General features: G+C 45.3%; 1 protein-coding gene across 2 annotated transcripts in view; it reads right to left on the reverse strand.

The window, feature by feature from the left end:
• Window positions 1-14,533, reverse strand: part of ABLIM2 (actin binding LIM protein family member 2) — a 954,368-nt gene that overhangs the window by 498,927 nt on the left and 440,908 nt on the right. For both annotated transcript variants that reach the window (XM_086964134.1, XM_086964133.1), the window contains exon 4: window positions 939-1,054. In XM_086964134.1, the coding sequence (XP_086820260.1) occupies window positions 939-1,054 (116 nt within the window). The remainder of the gene's footprint in view (window positions 1-938; window positions 1,055-14,533) is intronic.

Below are 14,533 nucleotides of genomic sequence, written 5' to 3' on the forward strand. Positions count from 1 at the left end.
GCTCAGTAATATATAGCATCTTGCACTTCAATGAATGAATAAATGAATGAAATCTAAATATGTTGCGTAGTGTACAGTTTGCATAACCTCTCCGTAGTTGATTGAATAACACACTTTTCTTTCTACATATGGTTTACTACAGTAACTTGATTTGTCTGTATTTATTTATATAGCGCTGCTTATCACCCCAGGGGGTATCCGGGCGCTGAAGGTATGGAGAGCCTTAGTTGAAAAACCAGGTCTTGAGTCCCTTTCTAAAGCCGGCGAGTGAATGGCAGGTTCGGAGGTGGAGTGGGAGGTTGTTCCAGGACTTGGCAGGAAGAAGGAGAAGGAACGACCTCCACTGCGGCTTCGCCAGATGTGGGGGACGTGTGTGAAGGCGGCGGATCAGAGTTGTCAGGTCAGCTGGTGGAAGGCCAGGCGGTGGTCGATATAGGAGGGTCTGTGTGTTGTGTAGGGCCTTGTTGGCATAAGTCAGCAGCTAGAACGGGCATCTCTTCTGGAGGGGAAGCCAGTGGAGGCTTCTGAGGTGGGGGCTGATGCTGGTTTGTTTCAGTAACTCGGTCTCACCTTCTAAAAGGAGCCCCATTGAAGTTTGAGCTCTTACCTGCGGCCGTCGCAGGAATTGCCAGAAAACTAAACCCCCCCCCACAACCCCCCACTCTTACGTGCGGCCTCCAGAACAAGATCTAGCTACGCCACTGGTATTAAGCGCTAAAAATTAAGTTAAAAATTGAAATACCTGCTTATCCCCTACTGCCTAAAGCATGCCTTTGCAGTTGAGAAACATCTACAGTAAGATCATTTATAGTATGTGAAGTTTATAAGTTAGTGTACCATTTCAATATATAATATACTTTTATCTTTCATAATTCAGCAACTTTTACTTTCACGATTCGTCTAATGAACTGGGAATGGAATGGCTGTGCCCTCCTTACTTCTCAGGCCCTGGACTGTGATATTTCCAATGCTGCTGGTTGAGGGTACGAAACATTTTTGGCAAATGCATTCTTTCCCATTGAAGGTCACTCGATCACCAGCAGGAAAAGGGTGCCTGCAAGAGTAAATAAAAAAGTATAAAAAATAAACGAAGCATTGCATGTTGTTTCAATGTTTTCCTATCAAACTATACTTAACAGAATGACCAATACGTTAATAAGATGCCACTGTAGATTCGTCACTTGTTTTTGACAACAATGATTTCTGGCAGCTGTCAAGAAATAACACCATTTCAGTAAGTAAGCACTGTTACATTATGCCAAAGGGAGTTCTGCACTGACATCTTGTGGCAGCATATTTAATACAAATCCTATTTCAAATCTGTTTACATGAATTAATTTCTAAACTTGTTTTTTACTCAAGTATTTGGGGACGTGTTCAAAAGCATTTGGTAAAATGGTCGAACCGACTATTACCGAATGTATTGGTATTTTGCGAACCGACCTAGGTACTTACAGGTAAGTTCACAAAATACCGAATCGCATTGAGTCGCATTTTGACCAACCTTATGAGTATTAATGTGGTATGTTGAAAGTTCTGACCAACCATGATTCACTGCCTTCACAGGGATGGTGGCCTGCTGGGGTCAGCACACCACCACGTTTGTGATAAATTTTAAATAACGTAATCTGTTTTATACGTACCCCATTTTCTTGAAAGGAAAATGTGATGGGTTAAAAAAAACCTAAACATTTCACAAACTTCTGTTTTGTATGTAAACCATTTTTATTTAAAGGAACATGTGATGGGTTAAAAAAAACTAAACATTTCACAAACTTTTTTAGGAGTAAGTAGTGTTCAACTGTATTTGATGATATCTGCATTCCTGTTTTTGAATGGCTTATCACTTCCACTAAGAGGGGTTGGTAACCTATCAATAATTTGCAACCACAATTGTGGTCACAAACCATTGATACACACCTTAATGAATCACAAATTAGAAGGGGTGCACTAAATACACCCTTTCCAATTTGCGATTCGGTATTTACTTGGAAATGTATTTTGGGATTTGATAACTTATTACTTAATCGCAATTGGGGTTTTGTACATACCAGAAAATCTGTTTTGCGATCTCAAAGGCTCCAATTAGTGGATCAGAGCCTTTAAAACAGAAAAATAAATACGTACATGAGGCCAATAACATATATATTTCATGTAAAGGTGCGTAATAAACATTTTGGTGGCGTGGTTTAAAAGGTTTATGAATGGTTTCGAAAAGTACATTTTATATTATCAATTTAGAAATCAAATGAAGATAAAAAATACATATTAAAACCTACCTGAATGTGCACAAGCTCTGGAACCCAAAATCAACTTTCAAATCAAGGTAAATGTATTAATGTAGGGTTATTAGTTTATTGATGTAGTGTCATGTAACAGACCCAAAGTCAGGACCTCCTTATAAGTGGCTTGATAACCCTGATGTGGCAAGTAAAAAGAAGTGCCGGACGGTTAAATGACCCATGGGAATACTTTTGGTTGGCAATACTTCTGAAGGCTCATTCCAAACACATGTTAATTAGTGAAGCCTTAAAAACATGGCAAAATAATAGAATAGGCGTATAGAAGACAGAGATTTGAAGAAGTCCCTCAACTCCCTCCCTAACTACATTTTTAAAAATATTAAAAAAATCAGACAGTGCGCATGATGGACTAACAACTATGCTTAAAACAATGAATAATAGCAGATCCTATCTATACTAATATAATAAAGAGAGAGCCCAAACCTTTGAGGCGGGTAATCTCAGGAACCACAGCACCAATCACAACACCCAATACAGCGTTGGAAAGGGCAGTTGCAGCAGAAGGACATAGGCTATGCAGACGCCCACCATATACATTTAAAAGGTAAAAGAACCATAGTCCCTTGTGGGCGTGTCTGCGTTGTGCTGTGGGCGTGTGCTGGGGCGTGACAAATGCTGGGGGCGTGTGGTACGTTCCGCCCTTCATGCCATGTCTCATATCATGTGCTGTGGGCGTGTGCTGGGGGGCGTGTGCAGGGCGCGGGATTACGGGGAAAAAAAAGCGATCATTGTGCCTAATATTTCATTGTTATTTCTTCCCAGGTTCTGTACATTCCAGCTCCGGGTGTCCACCCTGCTCCCTTTCAAAACCCCTGCACCCCATAATCATAACCCACCCTTACTCATTAAAATAACCCAACACCCTTAAACACTAACCCATCTTAACCCTATAAATATACCCTATACCCCAAAACCCAAACCTATCCCTAAACCCTAAAAATACCCCTGTACCCCAAAACCCAAACCTAGCCCTGAACCCTAAAATACCCCTGTACCCCCAAACCCAAACCTAGCCCTGAACCCTAAAAATACCCCTGTACCCCAAAACCCAAACCTAGCCCAGAACCCTAAAAATACCCCTGTACCCCCAAACCCAAACCTAGCCCTGAACCCTAAAAATACCCCGGTACCCCAAAACCCAAACCTACCCCTGAACCCTAAAATACCCCTGTGCCCCAAAACCCAAACCTAGCCCTGAACCCTAAAAATACCCCTGTACCCCAAAACCCAAACCTAGCCCTGAACCCTAAAAATACCCTTGTACCCCAAAACCCATACCTATCCCTAATACCTAAAACGACCCCTGTACCCCATAACCCAAAACTATATCTGAATGCTTAAAATACCCAAACACCCCAAAACATATACCTCAGTACCCCAAAACATATATCGCTATACCATACTTACCTCATCCAAACATTTAAAAAAAAACATGCTTTTATCATTCATGCATTTATAACGAATTTCGTTGTAAATGTATGCTTGGTAAAAGCATATAAAATGTAATGCCATGCGTTATAATGGCATTGCGGAGTCATGGTACTTTCGTAATGAAAGTATGTGGAGTAATGCTATGCGGAAAGAAAGTTGCAGAATAATGGGTGTTTACTCTCCCCTGGTAAGTACATTGGTGGCACGGCGACCCACATCTCCAGCAACATACTCATATTTTTTCACCACCGATTTGAAAAATGCACAGGTCTCTCTCATTGATGGCCAGCACTGACATACACTTTTAGACACACCTCCCGCCACAAGTTCTAGAATTGCCGACTTTAGAGCTGGGGAGCTACGTTCGAATCTTGGCATCAGCTCAACATCCTGTGATTCCAGGCAAATCGCTTTGTCTCCCCGTGCCTACCACAAATGAATGTGTTCTTCTGTAATGTAAATTGTGCCCATGCCATGTTGTCGAGTTCGCGCTATATAATATTGCAAGGAAAAATAAAGTAGGGAAACTTGAGTTCACACACTACTGAACGCGCACTCTTAAGTGCATCAGCAGTGCACTGTGAATCGGCGCATTTCACAGGCCTGTCACAGATAAGAAATGCTATCAAAACGAAATCCTACAAAAAAATGTACTACTGGCCGGCAGCAATTCATACCCAGACAACGTCGGGACGGGCTGCTAGTACTTAATATTTGTGAAAATGCAACTTAAAAAATCGTTTAATGAACGTTTAAGAAGAAACTCTCATGGAATATGCTGAAGTATCTGAAGACAGACATAACATGGCAAACAGACACCTGCATAAATAAGGCTAACTTAAAGACCTATTCACATGCCTTTTTTCAAAATCGGAAATCTCTGCATTGCAGATCTACTTCTATTATCTGATTAGATTTTCAACTTTAAGATTCTCAAAACCCCCTATAAGTAGTATTAGACATGTGAGCCACGGGGTGGTCTTCCATGAACTCTATTTTTGGCTGATCTTGATTTTGCTGGCCTTAGGACTCTGCACATTTTACCACTGTTAACCAGTGCTAAAGTGCATGTGCTCACACCTTAAAACATGGTCTCCCAAATTGGCTTATCTAGTTTACTTGTAAATCACAAGTACAGTGGCACAACATGGGCCAAGGGCCTGTAAATTAAATGCTACTAGTAGGCATACAGCACTGATTGTGCCACCCACTTAAACAGCCCTTTAAATATGTCTCAGACCTGTAATTGCAGCCTGTGTGTGCAGTTTCCAAACTGCCATTTCGACCTGGCAAAACAAATCTTTTGCCAGGCATAAACCTTCCTTTTTAGGTTGTGCCTATACAGTGCTTACACTGTTAGGCGAACTGTTGTAGGTACTTTGTAGGGGTCTGATTCCTCCCACGCTTTGGACTGGCTGTAGTGTGTGTTCTTAAAAAAATCATAGCCTGCAAATGGCTAATGCTGGGTGTATGTCCCACTCTTTGCATCAGTTGCAGTGTAAGCTGAAAATCCTTTACTAATAATTTGAGTGATTAGTAATTCTGGTGAACCTTCAAGTAGTAGATGACCTGCACTGTATAAAAGCACTGGCTGCTAAAGACCAGAATTTGTAGCATGCTGCTAGTAACCTCATATCCTATTGAGAAACTAGCTAGAGCTTTTTGTTTGAAGTTGGTTCCTTCTTGACAACAAGTACGATAAATGAAGACTACTTCATGCTGTTGCAGCTATAATTTACTATTGGAACACATTTCCTTTCTTACAGCCTTTGGCCATTCTGTATGTTTTAGAAAAGCACTGGGGAAAAATAATGACTAGATGATAAACTCGTACAAGAAAATGTCCTTTATTTAGATGGACTGGATTGGTTGCAATCAGTCTAATTAGTTCCTTTTGTAAACAGCATTGGTCTGGTATTTCTCCATAGCATGCAACTAGCATTTAATTTTTTTGTTGCATGGCTGTTTAATTGCCTTCTGACTGTTCCGTATTGAGAGTTGCAAATTAAGGAATTTTGTCAAGTTGTTGGCTTACAGAAAAGCAATTTTTTAGATGGCCTTGGGGGCTTTGGGATGGGTCTTGAACCAGGTGGACAGCCTATAAAGGCTCACATGTGTGCACCCCGGTAACAGCACTTTACCATTCCTTGATGAGAGCAGCACCACCTGAGCATCACCTCTGCAAAACCATACAACCACCATAGCATCACTCAGCACCACCTCAGTCTGCCTTCAGAATCTGGAATCTGTTGCTTGTCCCCTAGTGTCCGTCCGCTGCTAGTGTTGTAATTCAGGTACTCTTTCCCAACCTCCACCCTCCCGTTGTTTGTCTCCCCTTGCCAATAACAACATAAAAACTATAACAAACCAGCTTTAGAACAGGCAGCAAAAAGTTGCCCGAATTGCAACAAAAAAAAAACCTAGAAGATATTTTTGATGTTAATTCTATTTTTAATAGGGTCATTCAGTTGTACATAATCTCGTCTTAGTTATATATACGGTAACAAAATTGTAAAAGCCAATAGCTCTTGCTAAACACTTATAAGATCCCAAAGGCGAGACCTTTTGGCTATGCCATTGCTTGTTAATACATATGTCACCCCTAGGTGAAGTAGTGTGGCTCACTGGTTAGAGGCGGCAGACCCGAGAGCAGAGGACGGCCCGGGACCAGGGTTCGATTCCCGGCGCGGCAGGTTTCTGGACCAGGGTCAGAGGACTCGATAATTCTCTCGCCTCGGTGCCCACTCTGATCAGCGATCACACTCGGCAACTCTGGGCATTAGCTTGCCTCATCTTCACTAACGGCCCCACCAGACCGCCGGGGATGCCTGGTCTCACCCTGGAGGTACCCATTAAGGGACCATCTCTCAGGGAAGCCAGGAAGGGTTTCGCAGCGGTCGAAGCGCGGAGATACTCCTCCGGGAGTCGATCCTAGCGCTATATAAACCTGCAATTAATTAGGGTAAACCCTAAACAGTCCTCAGGGCAGGATACAGTGTGTTTAAAAAGTAGGACACGGAGGGGGAGATTTACTACGATTTTGCACCATGTTTGCATCACAAAAGTGACGCAAAAAGGCGCAAAATCTTTTTTTCTTAATTAACTTTCCAGCACTAAACTTGTTTAGCCCTGGAAATAACGTAAAAGTAATATGAAGCAGGGCAATGCATTGCTTCGCATTACTTTGCGCCATGGGGGCGTACCCAGCATTGTGCATGGGCATTCCCATGCAACAACCCAAGGTTTCTCATGCTAAACCCAATTTACTAAAAACAGTAGATTGGGTTTAGCGTGAGTAAACTGCTCCCTTTTCAACTAGGTGCAAGGAAGAAGAAAAGTTTTCCTTTCTTTTCTGACTTTGCATGCGTGCTGCACTGTGCAGCACATATGCAAAGCTTTGCATTCCTGCCTAGCATAGTATTTTGTACAGGAAGGATACCCTTCCTGTACAAAACCTATGCTACACTCATGCACACACCCTAGCACTACAGCGCATGGCACACAGCAACTGAAATCAGTGCTGGTGCAAGGGAAAGAGCTATATCTTTAAAAATATGCACTCTTCTGCTCTCTCCCTGTTGTGCACACAGCGCCGCCTTTCGGAGGGCGGCGCTGCATTGCGTGTAAATTTTGTAAGTTGTATATGTCCTGGTAGTGAAAATCTCCTAAATTCATTTTTCACGACTGCAAGGCGTACTACCTCTCTCATAGACTAACAATGTTGTTACCTTATTACAGTTAATAAGCTGAACTATCCAAATGGGAGCAGGTGACCGGTTCATGTTTGGTGTCTTTGCAATTGTAATAGTGCCTGTAGCCGGTCTCTGGGTCACATGACTGGGAGTGGCTAACAGCTGGGCTTTATGTATTCCTCCTAGACTGCCACACAGAATAGAGAGTTTAGGTGTGCCTGAATGCTATGTTATAGGTACGTGATATCTCGCATGACTCGCTCCCGAAGGAGTAACTCAGCAGGCATAGGAAAGTTTTGACCATCTTAATATTCATGAAATGGGGCAAGTGCGGATATGGAAAGGAAGATTGTTCCAATGATGAGTAGCCATGTATGAGAAAGCTTTACTGCCAAATCTTGCAGTATGGTTATGTGGTATCTGCAGAAATGATTTATTTGAAGATCCTAACTGTCTGGAAGGCAAATAGTAACTTAATTTTAACGGAGGTACATGGGCTGAGTCTGATACAGGGCCATATGAGTCAAACAACAGAGCTTGAAAATTTACAATTTTTTTAAGGTCAGCCAATGTAATTTATTTAGTATGGGATTCAGAGATGAACGCGCAGGTAAGTTACAGAGCAACTGGGCAGCGGTGTTCTGAATGACCTTGAGTTTAGACAGCCAGTTGTCATTTGCTGCAACCAACAATGCATTTCCATAGTCCAGGTGACTAATTATAAGCAGACACAAGGAGATGATGGACGGAGCGCTGAAACTTTTCAGACACTCATCACCAGTCACTATTAGATCTGGGTTAAATCCATCATCATTCTTTAGCTCACTTTGCCATCTCAGTTCCGACACAGCCATATGTAAATCAGTCTTGACCGTGTTCTTTATGGGAACAGTCCAGCCCAAACTGCCAAGCCATTCCTGGACAAGAAACAAGCATCCTGTGACCGGTTTCGGGGTATCACCCCACATCAGCGAGGCTAGGTGGAATCCAGTGGCAAAGTGAGCAGGGGAACAACATCTGGACATACCCTGCCAACTTAGGGCGAGCAAAGCAAAACAAAGAAGATGATGGATGGACCACTGAAACCTTCCACTCCCCCTGTCACTATTAGATCTGGGTTCAATCCATCATCGTTCTTTAGCTAACTTCGCCGCAACAGTTCAGACCTAGCCATATGCAAATCAGTCTTAACCATGTTCTACGTGGTAACAGTCCAGCCCGAACTGCCGAACCAGGTCCTCTCTGCACCAGAAACAAGCATCCTGGGACCGGTTTCTCATTGTGTGCTGAGTAATTATAAGCGCCTGGACAAGGGTTTTCCTTGAGGTGGAAGGTAACCAGGGAAACAATTTTTGTAACAGTCTCATTGTTGCATAGCAGGTGCCACACGTGGCATTAATCTGGTCCCTTAAAGATAGTGTGCTATCAAGTTTAACACCTACATTTCTCCACAGTAGCTAAGGCAGTGCTTTCCAAACTGTGTGGCGAGACACGTTACTGTGTCGCGCCCCACACGTAGGTGTGTCGCGAGATGCGACGCTATGACGTAGGCCGGCCGCCGGCCGGCCGATATTAGGCCGGGAAATGCGACTTGAGCCCTCTCACTCAAGGATTGCGACGTGCACGCGACACAGGGGTAGGCGGAAGGCAGAGCAGCTGCGGAGCGGAGCCTCGTGACCTGGAGCTCGATCCCGAACTATACAGCAGTCCGCCTGAAAGTAGTGACATCACCAGTATACCGAGCGCGCTCACACACCAATACACCCTCCGTACAGATAGTCACTGTTATTACATTGCCCTGTTTCACGATTGGTTTGAAGACTCACTCGCCTGCCGCCTAGAAGTTTGTTTCCGGGTGGAGGCTATCCTGTTGGCCATAGTACTTAAACATCACCCGATTGAGCCATATTATCCGAGAGTCATGGATTGGTATTACACCTCAGGGAGATTCTAATCTAAGGGACTGTGCAAGTCAGGTGATACAAAGTCACCTTGCCCCCTGTGCTGTGACCTCATGAAAGCGGAAGTACCCTCACGTCTAGATACCACAATGCGTCATGCTTATTCAGAGGAGACATGCATGAGTCACCGACAGAGGTGTGCTCTTTGACCATGTTCCTTCTGCCCTCTGTTTCACTCGATTTTCGTGCCCTTCTGCCCTCTGTTGCCCTGGTTTTTCGTGCCCTTCTGCCCTCTGTTTCCCATGTTTTTCGTGCCCTTCTGACCTCTGTTGCCCTCGTTTTTCGTGCCCTTCTGCCCTCTGTTTCACTCGTTTTTCATGGCCTTCTGCCCTCTGTTTCAATTGTTTTCCCCTTTTTTTTCGTGCCCTTCTGCCCTCTGTTGCCCTTGTTTTTCGTGCCCTTCTGCCCTCTGTTGCACTCGTTTTTCGTGTTCTTCTGCCCTCTGTTTCCCTCAATTTTCGTGCCCTTCCTTCTGCCCTCTGTTGCACTCATTTTTTGTGCCCTTCTGCCCTATGTTTCCCTCGTTTTTCATGCCCTTCTACCCTCTGTTGCCCTCGTTTTTCGTGCCCTTCTGCCCTCTGTTGCCCTCGTTTTTCGTGGCCCTCTGTTGCACTCGTTTTTCGTGGCCTTCTGCCCTCTGTTTCAATTGTTTTCCCCTTTTTTTTGTGCTCTTCTGCCATCTGTTGCACTCGTTTTTCGTGGCCTTCTGCCCTCTGTTTCAATAGTTTTCCCCTTTTTTTCATGCCCTTCTGCCCTCTGTTGCCCTCGTTTTTCATGCCCTTCTGCCCTCTGTTGCCCTCGTTTTTCGTGGCCTTCTGTTTCACTCGTTTTTTGTGCCCTTCTGCCCTCTGTTTCTACCGTTTTTCGTGCCCTTCTGCCCTCTGTTTACCTTGTTTTTGTGCCCTTTTGCCTTCGATGATGTCATAATCATGTAATCCCACAATAGTGTTGTGATGCCGATTTGCTGAAATTAGTCCCATTACTCTGGCATTAAAACATTTTTGCTCATCCATCCACCCATACACCCATCCATGCATCCATCCATACAGTACTCCAAATGTAATGTCCATAGAGCCATCCATTCATTCATCCGCCATCCATTCATCCACCCAGCCATGCATCCATCCATACAGCCATCCATTCATCCATCCACCTATCCATGCATCCATCCACCAATACACCCATCCATGCATCCATCCATACAGTAATAAAAATGTAATGTAGCGCTGCACGTTCCCGTCTCTGTTTTTATTAATAGGTTCCCGTCTCTGTTTTTATTAAAAGCCCATTTAGTATATAAAATATATGTTAGCCTGTCACCCGCTCTTTCATTATTTTGGACGTTGTCCTTACTTGGTTTCAGTGACAGTAAAGCCACACTGCTTACCTACAAGGCATGGCCGGCAAAGCTCCTTCTGACTGACAATGTCAGCGCTGCTTTTTTTCTGAAATAACACTGATGAATATAATTGGCACAGGCTGTTTAGAAGGACTAAATGCAAATGACAGGTTTAAAACTTGTTGTTGCGATGGGCTTAGTCTTTCATCCCTAGAGGCCTCCAAAATGCGTAATATCGAGTTGTGTTGTGTAATGGTAACACCTATTAATTGCGGGGTTAGGAAGCAGTAAAATCGAAGCTTAAGTGCTATATGCAAACGACGTATTATCTTCATGAGGATGTCTTTAATATGTCAGATCTTCTCGTTTCTCTACTAAATTTCAACACATTTACAAAATTACTGGAGGTTTAATTTATTCCACAGTTTGGACGACTAAAAACGTGTTATTACACACCGTACCCACTCCGTACTCCTCTCTTTAATGATCTCAGAACAAAAGAAACTTACATTTACACTGCCATGGTTCTGTCTCAAGACTTGAAGGCTGCATTCACGTATTTACTTTTTGGTATAGCGCTAATACGCCATCGACTAACTACTTCGGAGTGCTAGAGAGGTAAACAGTATGTTAGAATGGAGGGAAGCGAGAGGATTAAAAGCCAGTGCGCAGAATCGAGCTCCGTTAAATATGGTAGTAGCAACACCTGTTACTTTTAACTCATAGAAACAAGAGAAGTGTGCATGCAAAGCTTGAAGATAACACAAAACACGTTAAAGAGAAATACCACGGAAAGATTGTGCATGTGACCTGCATTGTTGCGCCGGAAGTCCGGCTTCTGGCTAAGTTGAACGCTCGCTGCTGACATCAGCTGCGACTTTCAGGTCAGTTGCTGAAATGCTTTCGGGCCCGAATAAGCATTCCCACTCTGATTGGCATTCTGAACTGAGATGCAATAAATTGACACAATGAGCACCTAGTTGTAACTACATCTCCGAGATGGCGCCATACTAGTTAACTAACCTAGCACCATGGGATACAAACTACACCTCTGGAAAGGGGCGACCATTCGGTCCCCCCGAACGTATGGTGGAGTACCACGATCCCCCCGGGAAGCCATCTTGGGCGGGAGGCGTGTCTCGGCTGGTATGCCCGAAGCGGCGTAGCCGGGGCGCGCCTTTTTCCCGCCCTAGAGTGGGCTGGCCTAGACACCGACGCGGCCGGCCACGCCCTCGGAGGCAGGCGAGGGCGGGTTTACGCCCACCCTGAAGACGGATAAAAGGAGCGGAAGCCAAGAAAGCATCCTCTTGTTCCTGTGCTCTGAAGCTGCACCTCCCCGCTGCACGTGAGCTCGAGACGGAACGAAGAGCCAATTTTGAGCGTTGTAATCTTTCTTTTTATCTTACAGATATCCCGTCTGAGAATGCCTAAGAAAGTCGGAAAGCGGGTCGGTACCGAGCAGATGCTCCGCATTCTCATGAAGGAGATAGCCGATCTGAAGAAAAAGGTGGAGGCTAAAGACGGGCCGGGAGGAACGAAACGGCCTTTACAGGGAGCGGTTCCCGGTGAAAAAAGCAAGAGGCCCAGAAGGGGAGCACTTGGGGGAGACACCCCGGTTCCCGATACCCCACGTGAGGAGCCAATCCCGGTGCCGAAAGAAGGGAATCCAATTCCTGTGGTGGTCACCCCCGTGAACAGGGAGGATATGCCCCCCGAGTTAGCGGCACAATTGGCAGCGTGGTTGGGAAAAGATAGCGAGGGCGCCACGGCTGACGACGCCCGGGCAGTAATGAGGCAGCTGCGGGAATCGAGGGAGACTGCGAAGGCAACATCTTCTGTTCCCTTACAGGTTCCGGCGGCTGGAAGTACAGCAGGCCCAAGTTCGGCGACAAGCACGGGGTCTACTTCAGGTAAGCGGCCATTGCCGATTGTGGGGGAGGGGTCTGTGCCTTCTCGAAAGGAAAAGATTGCACAGCATGTCCCGCTAGAAATTAAAGAGTTGATTTGGGCGGATAAGTATATAAATATGTTTTCATTGCTTACCGACCATTATGAGATAGAGCATGTAAAGAGTCAAAAGGAGCTCATGCATCCGAGTGTTTGGCGCGCAAAAATGGCCGCCTTTAAGGTCGACGAGACCATTGGTACTTGGGGCAGAGCGTGGGGAATTTTTACATCCATCATGGGTGAGCGCAGGCCCGAGTTGCTGACCGAGTTACCCATTTATCAGTCACGTATTATGGAGTATTTTGTGGCATATGGGGGCAATCAGTGGTTCTGCTATGACAATCTGTTTAGAAAAGCTAAAGAACACAACCCATTGTTGTCTTGGGATTGTTATGACTCCGTGTCATGGCAAAAAATGGAGAGTACGGGAATGTTGAAAGTGCCATTGGTAGGGAGTAATGGGGGGGAATCTTCCCGCCAAAACTCTGCGACACCCTTTCGGACGGGTGCAGGTAGCGAGTACCACTCGAAGCCGAGTGGCAGCACAGGTAAAAGGGGGATCTGTTGGAATTTTAACAGAGGGAAATGTACAAGGCCCCAGGGGTCATGCAAATTCAGACATGAGTGTGGGGGGTGTGGGCAGTCATCCCATCCTGAGTCCATGTGCAGAGCCAAAACGGGTGATAACGGGGGTAAGGGAGGCGCCAAACAGGTCTAATACAGTCCGAGGGGCGCCTTTACCTACCCCGATTGATACCATGGCAATGATTCCTTGGCTCAGCGAATACCCGGATCATGCTTCCGCTGGGGTGTTACGAAACGGATTTTCATATGGTTTCCGCATCCCGGCGGGGGATTTTCGGGGTGTACCGAACTGTAAGAACCAACTGTCGGTCTTGCAGCATACGGCGGTGGTGCAGGGAAAGATTGGGAAAGAGGTGACTCGAGGTCGTGTCGCCGGTCCCTTCGATTTGCCACCAGTTGCTAACTTTGTTTGTTCCCCTCTAGGGGTGGTCCCCAAGAAGGACCCGGGTGAGTTTCGGCTGATACATAACTTATCAGCCCCACGTGGTCTTTCCGTGAATGATGCGATAGACCCGGAAGTGTGTTTGGTGCGGTACGCATCTTTCGATGAGGCCGTTGCCATGTTAAATCGCCTGGGGCCCGGGACGCTGATGGCAAAATCGGATATCGAGTCAGCGTTCCGGTTGCTCCCTGTTCATCCAGACGATCAGCGTCTCCTGGGTTTTCAATTTCAGGGTCGCTATTACATGGATAGATGTATGCCAATGGGATGCTCGATTTCATGTGCCTATTTCGAGAAATTCAGTTGTTTTCTGCAGTGGGTATTCACAAGGAAGACAGGTTTTCAACATGTTATGCACTATCTCGATGACTTTCTGTTTTTGGGGACAGCCGGGGATCCTGAGTGTGGACAGGCTTTGCATGAATTTTGTGTTCTAATGAATCAATTTGGTGTGCCATTGGCGCCAGGTAAGACTGTGGGTCCCTCGACCTTGATCGAGTTTCTGGGGATCGAGCTCGACTCAGTGGAAGGTTGTTTTCGATTACCCATGGAAAAAGTGTTAAAATTCAGGTCATCCCTTGTGACATGTATTCGTTCAATGAAAGTAAACCTGCATCAATTGCAACAGGTGGTGGGTCAATTGAATTTTGCCTTAAGAGTGATACCAATGGCGCGCCCCTTTTCCCGCTCGATTGCGCAATCCATGGTCGGCTTGAAGGAAGGACATCACCGCACTAGACTCTCGGCAGAGGTTCGCCAGGACATGCGCATTTGGATCGCATTTCTGGCGGATTTCAATGGTCGAATTGTCTGGAACAAACCAGCGGTGTCTT

Source organism: Lissotriton vulgaris, chromosome 3_2, assembly GCF_964263255.1.
Source record: "Lissotriton vulgaris chromosome 3_2, aLisVul1.2, whole genome shotgun sequence".
Taxonomy (NCBI): domain Eukaryota; kingdom Metazoa; phylum Chordata; class Amphibia; order Caudata; family Salamandridae; genus Lissotriton; species Lissotriton vulgaris.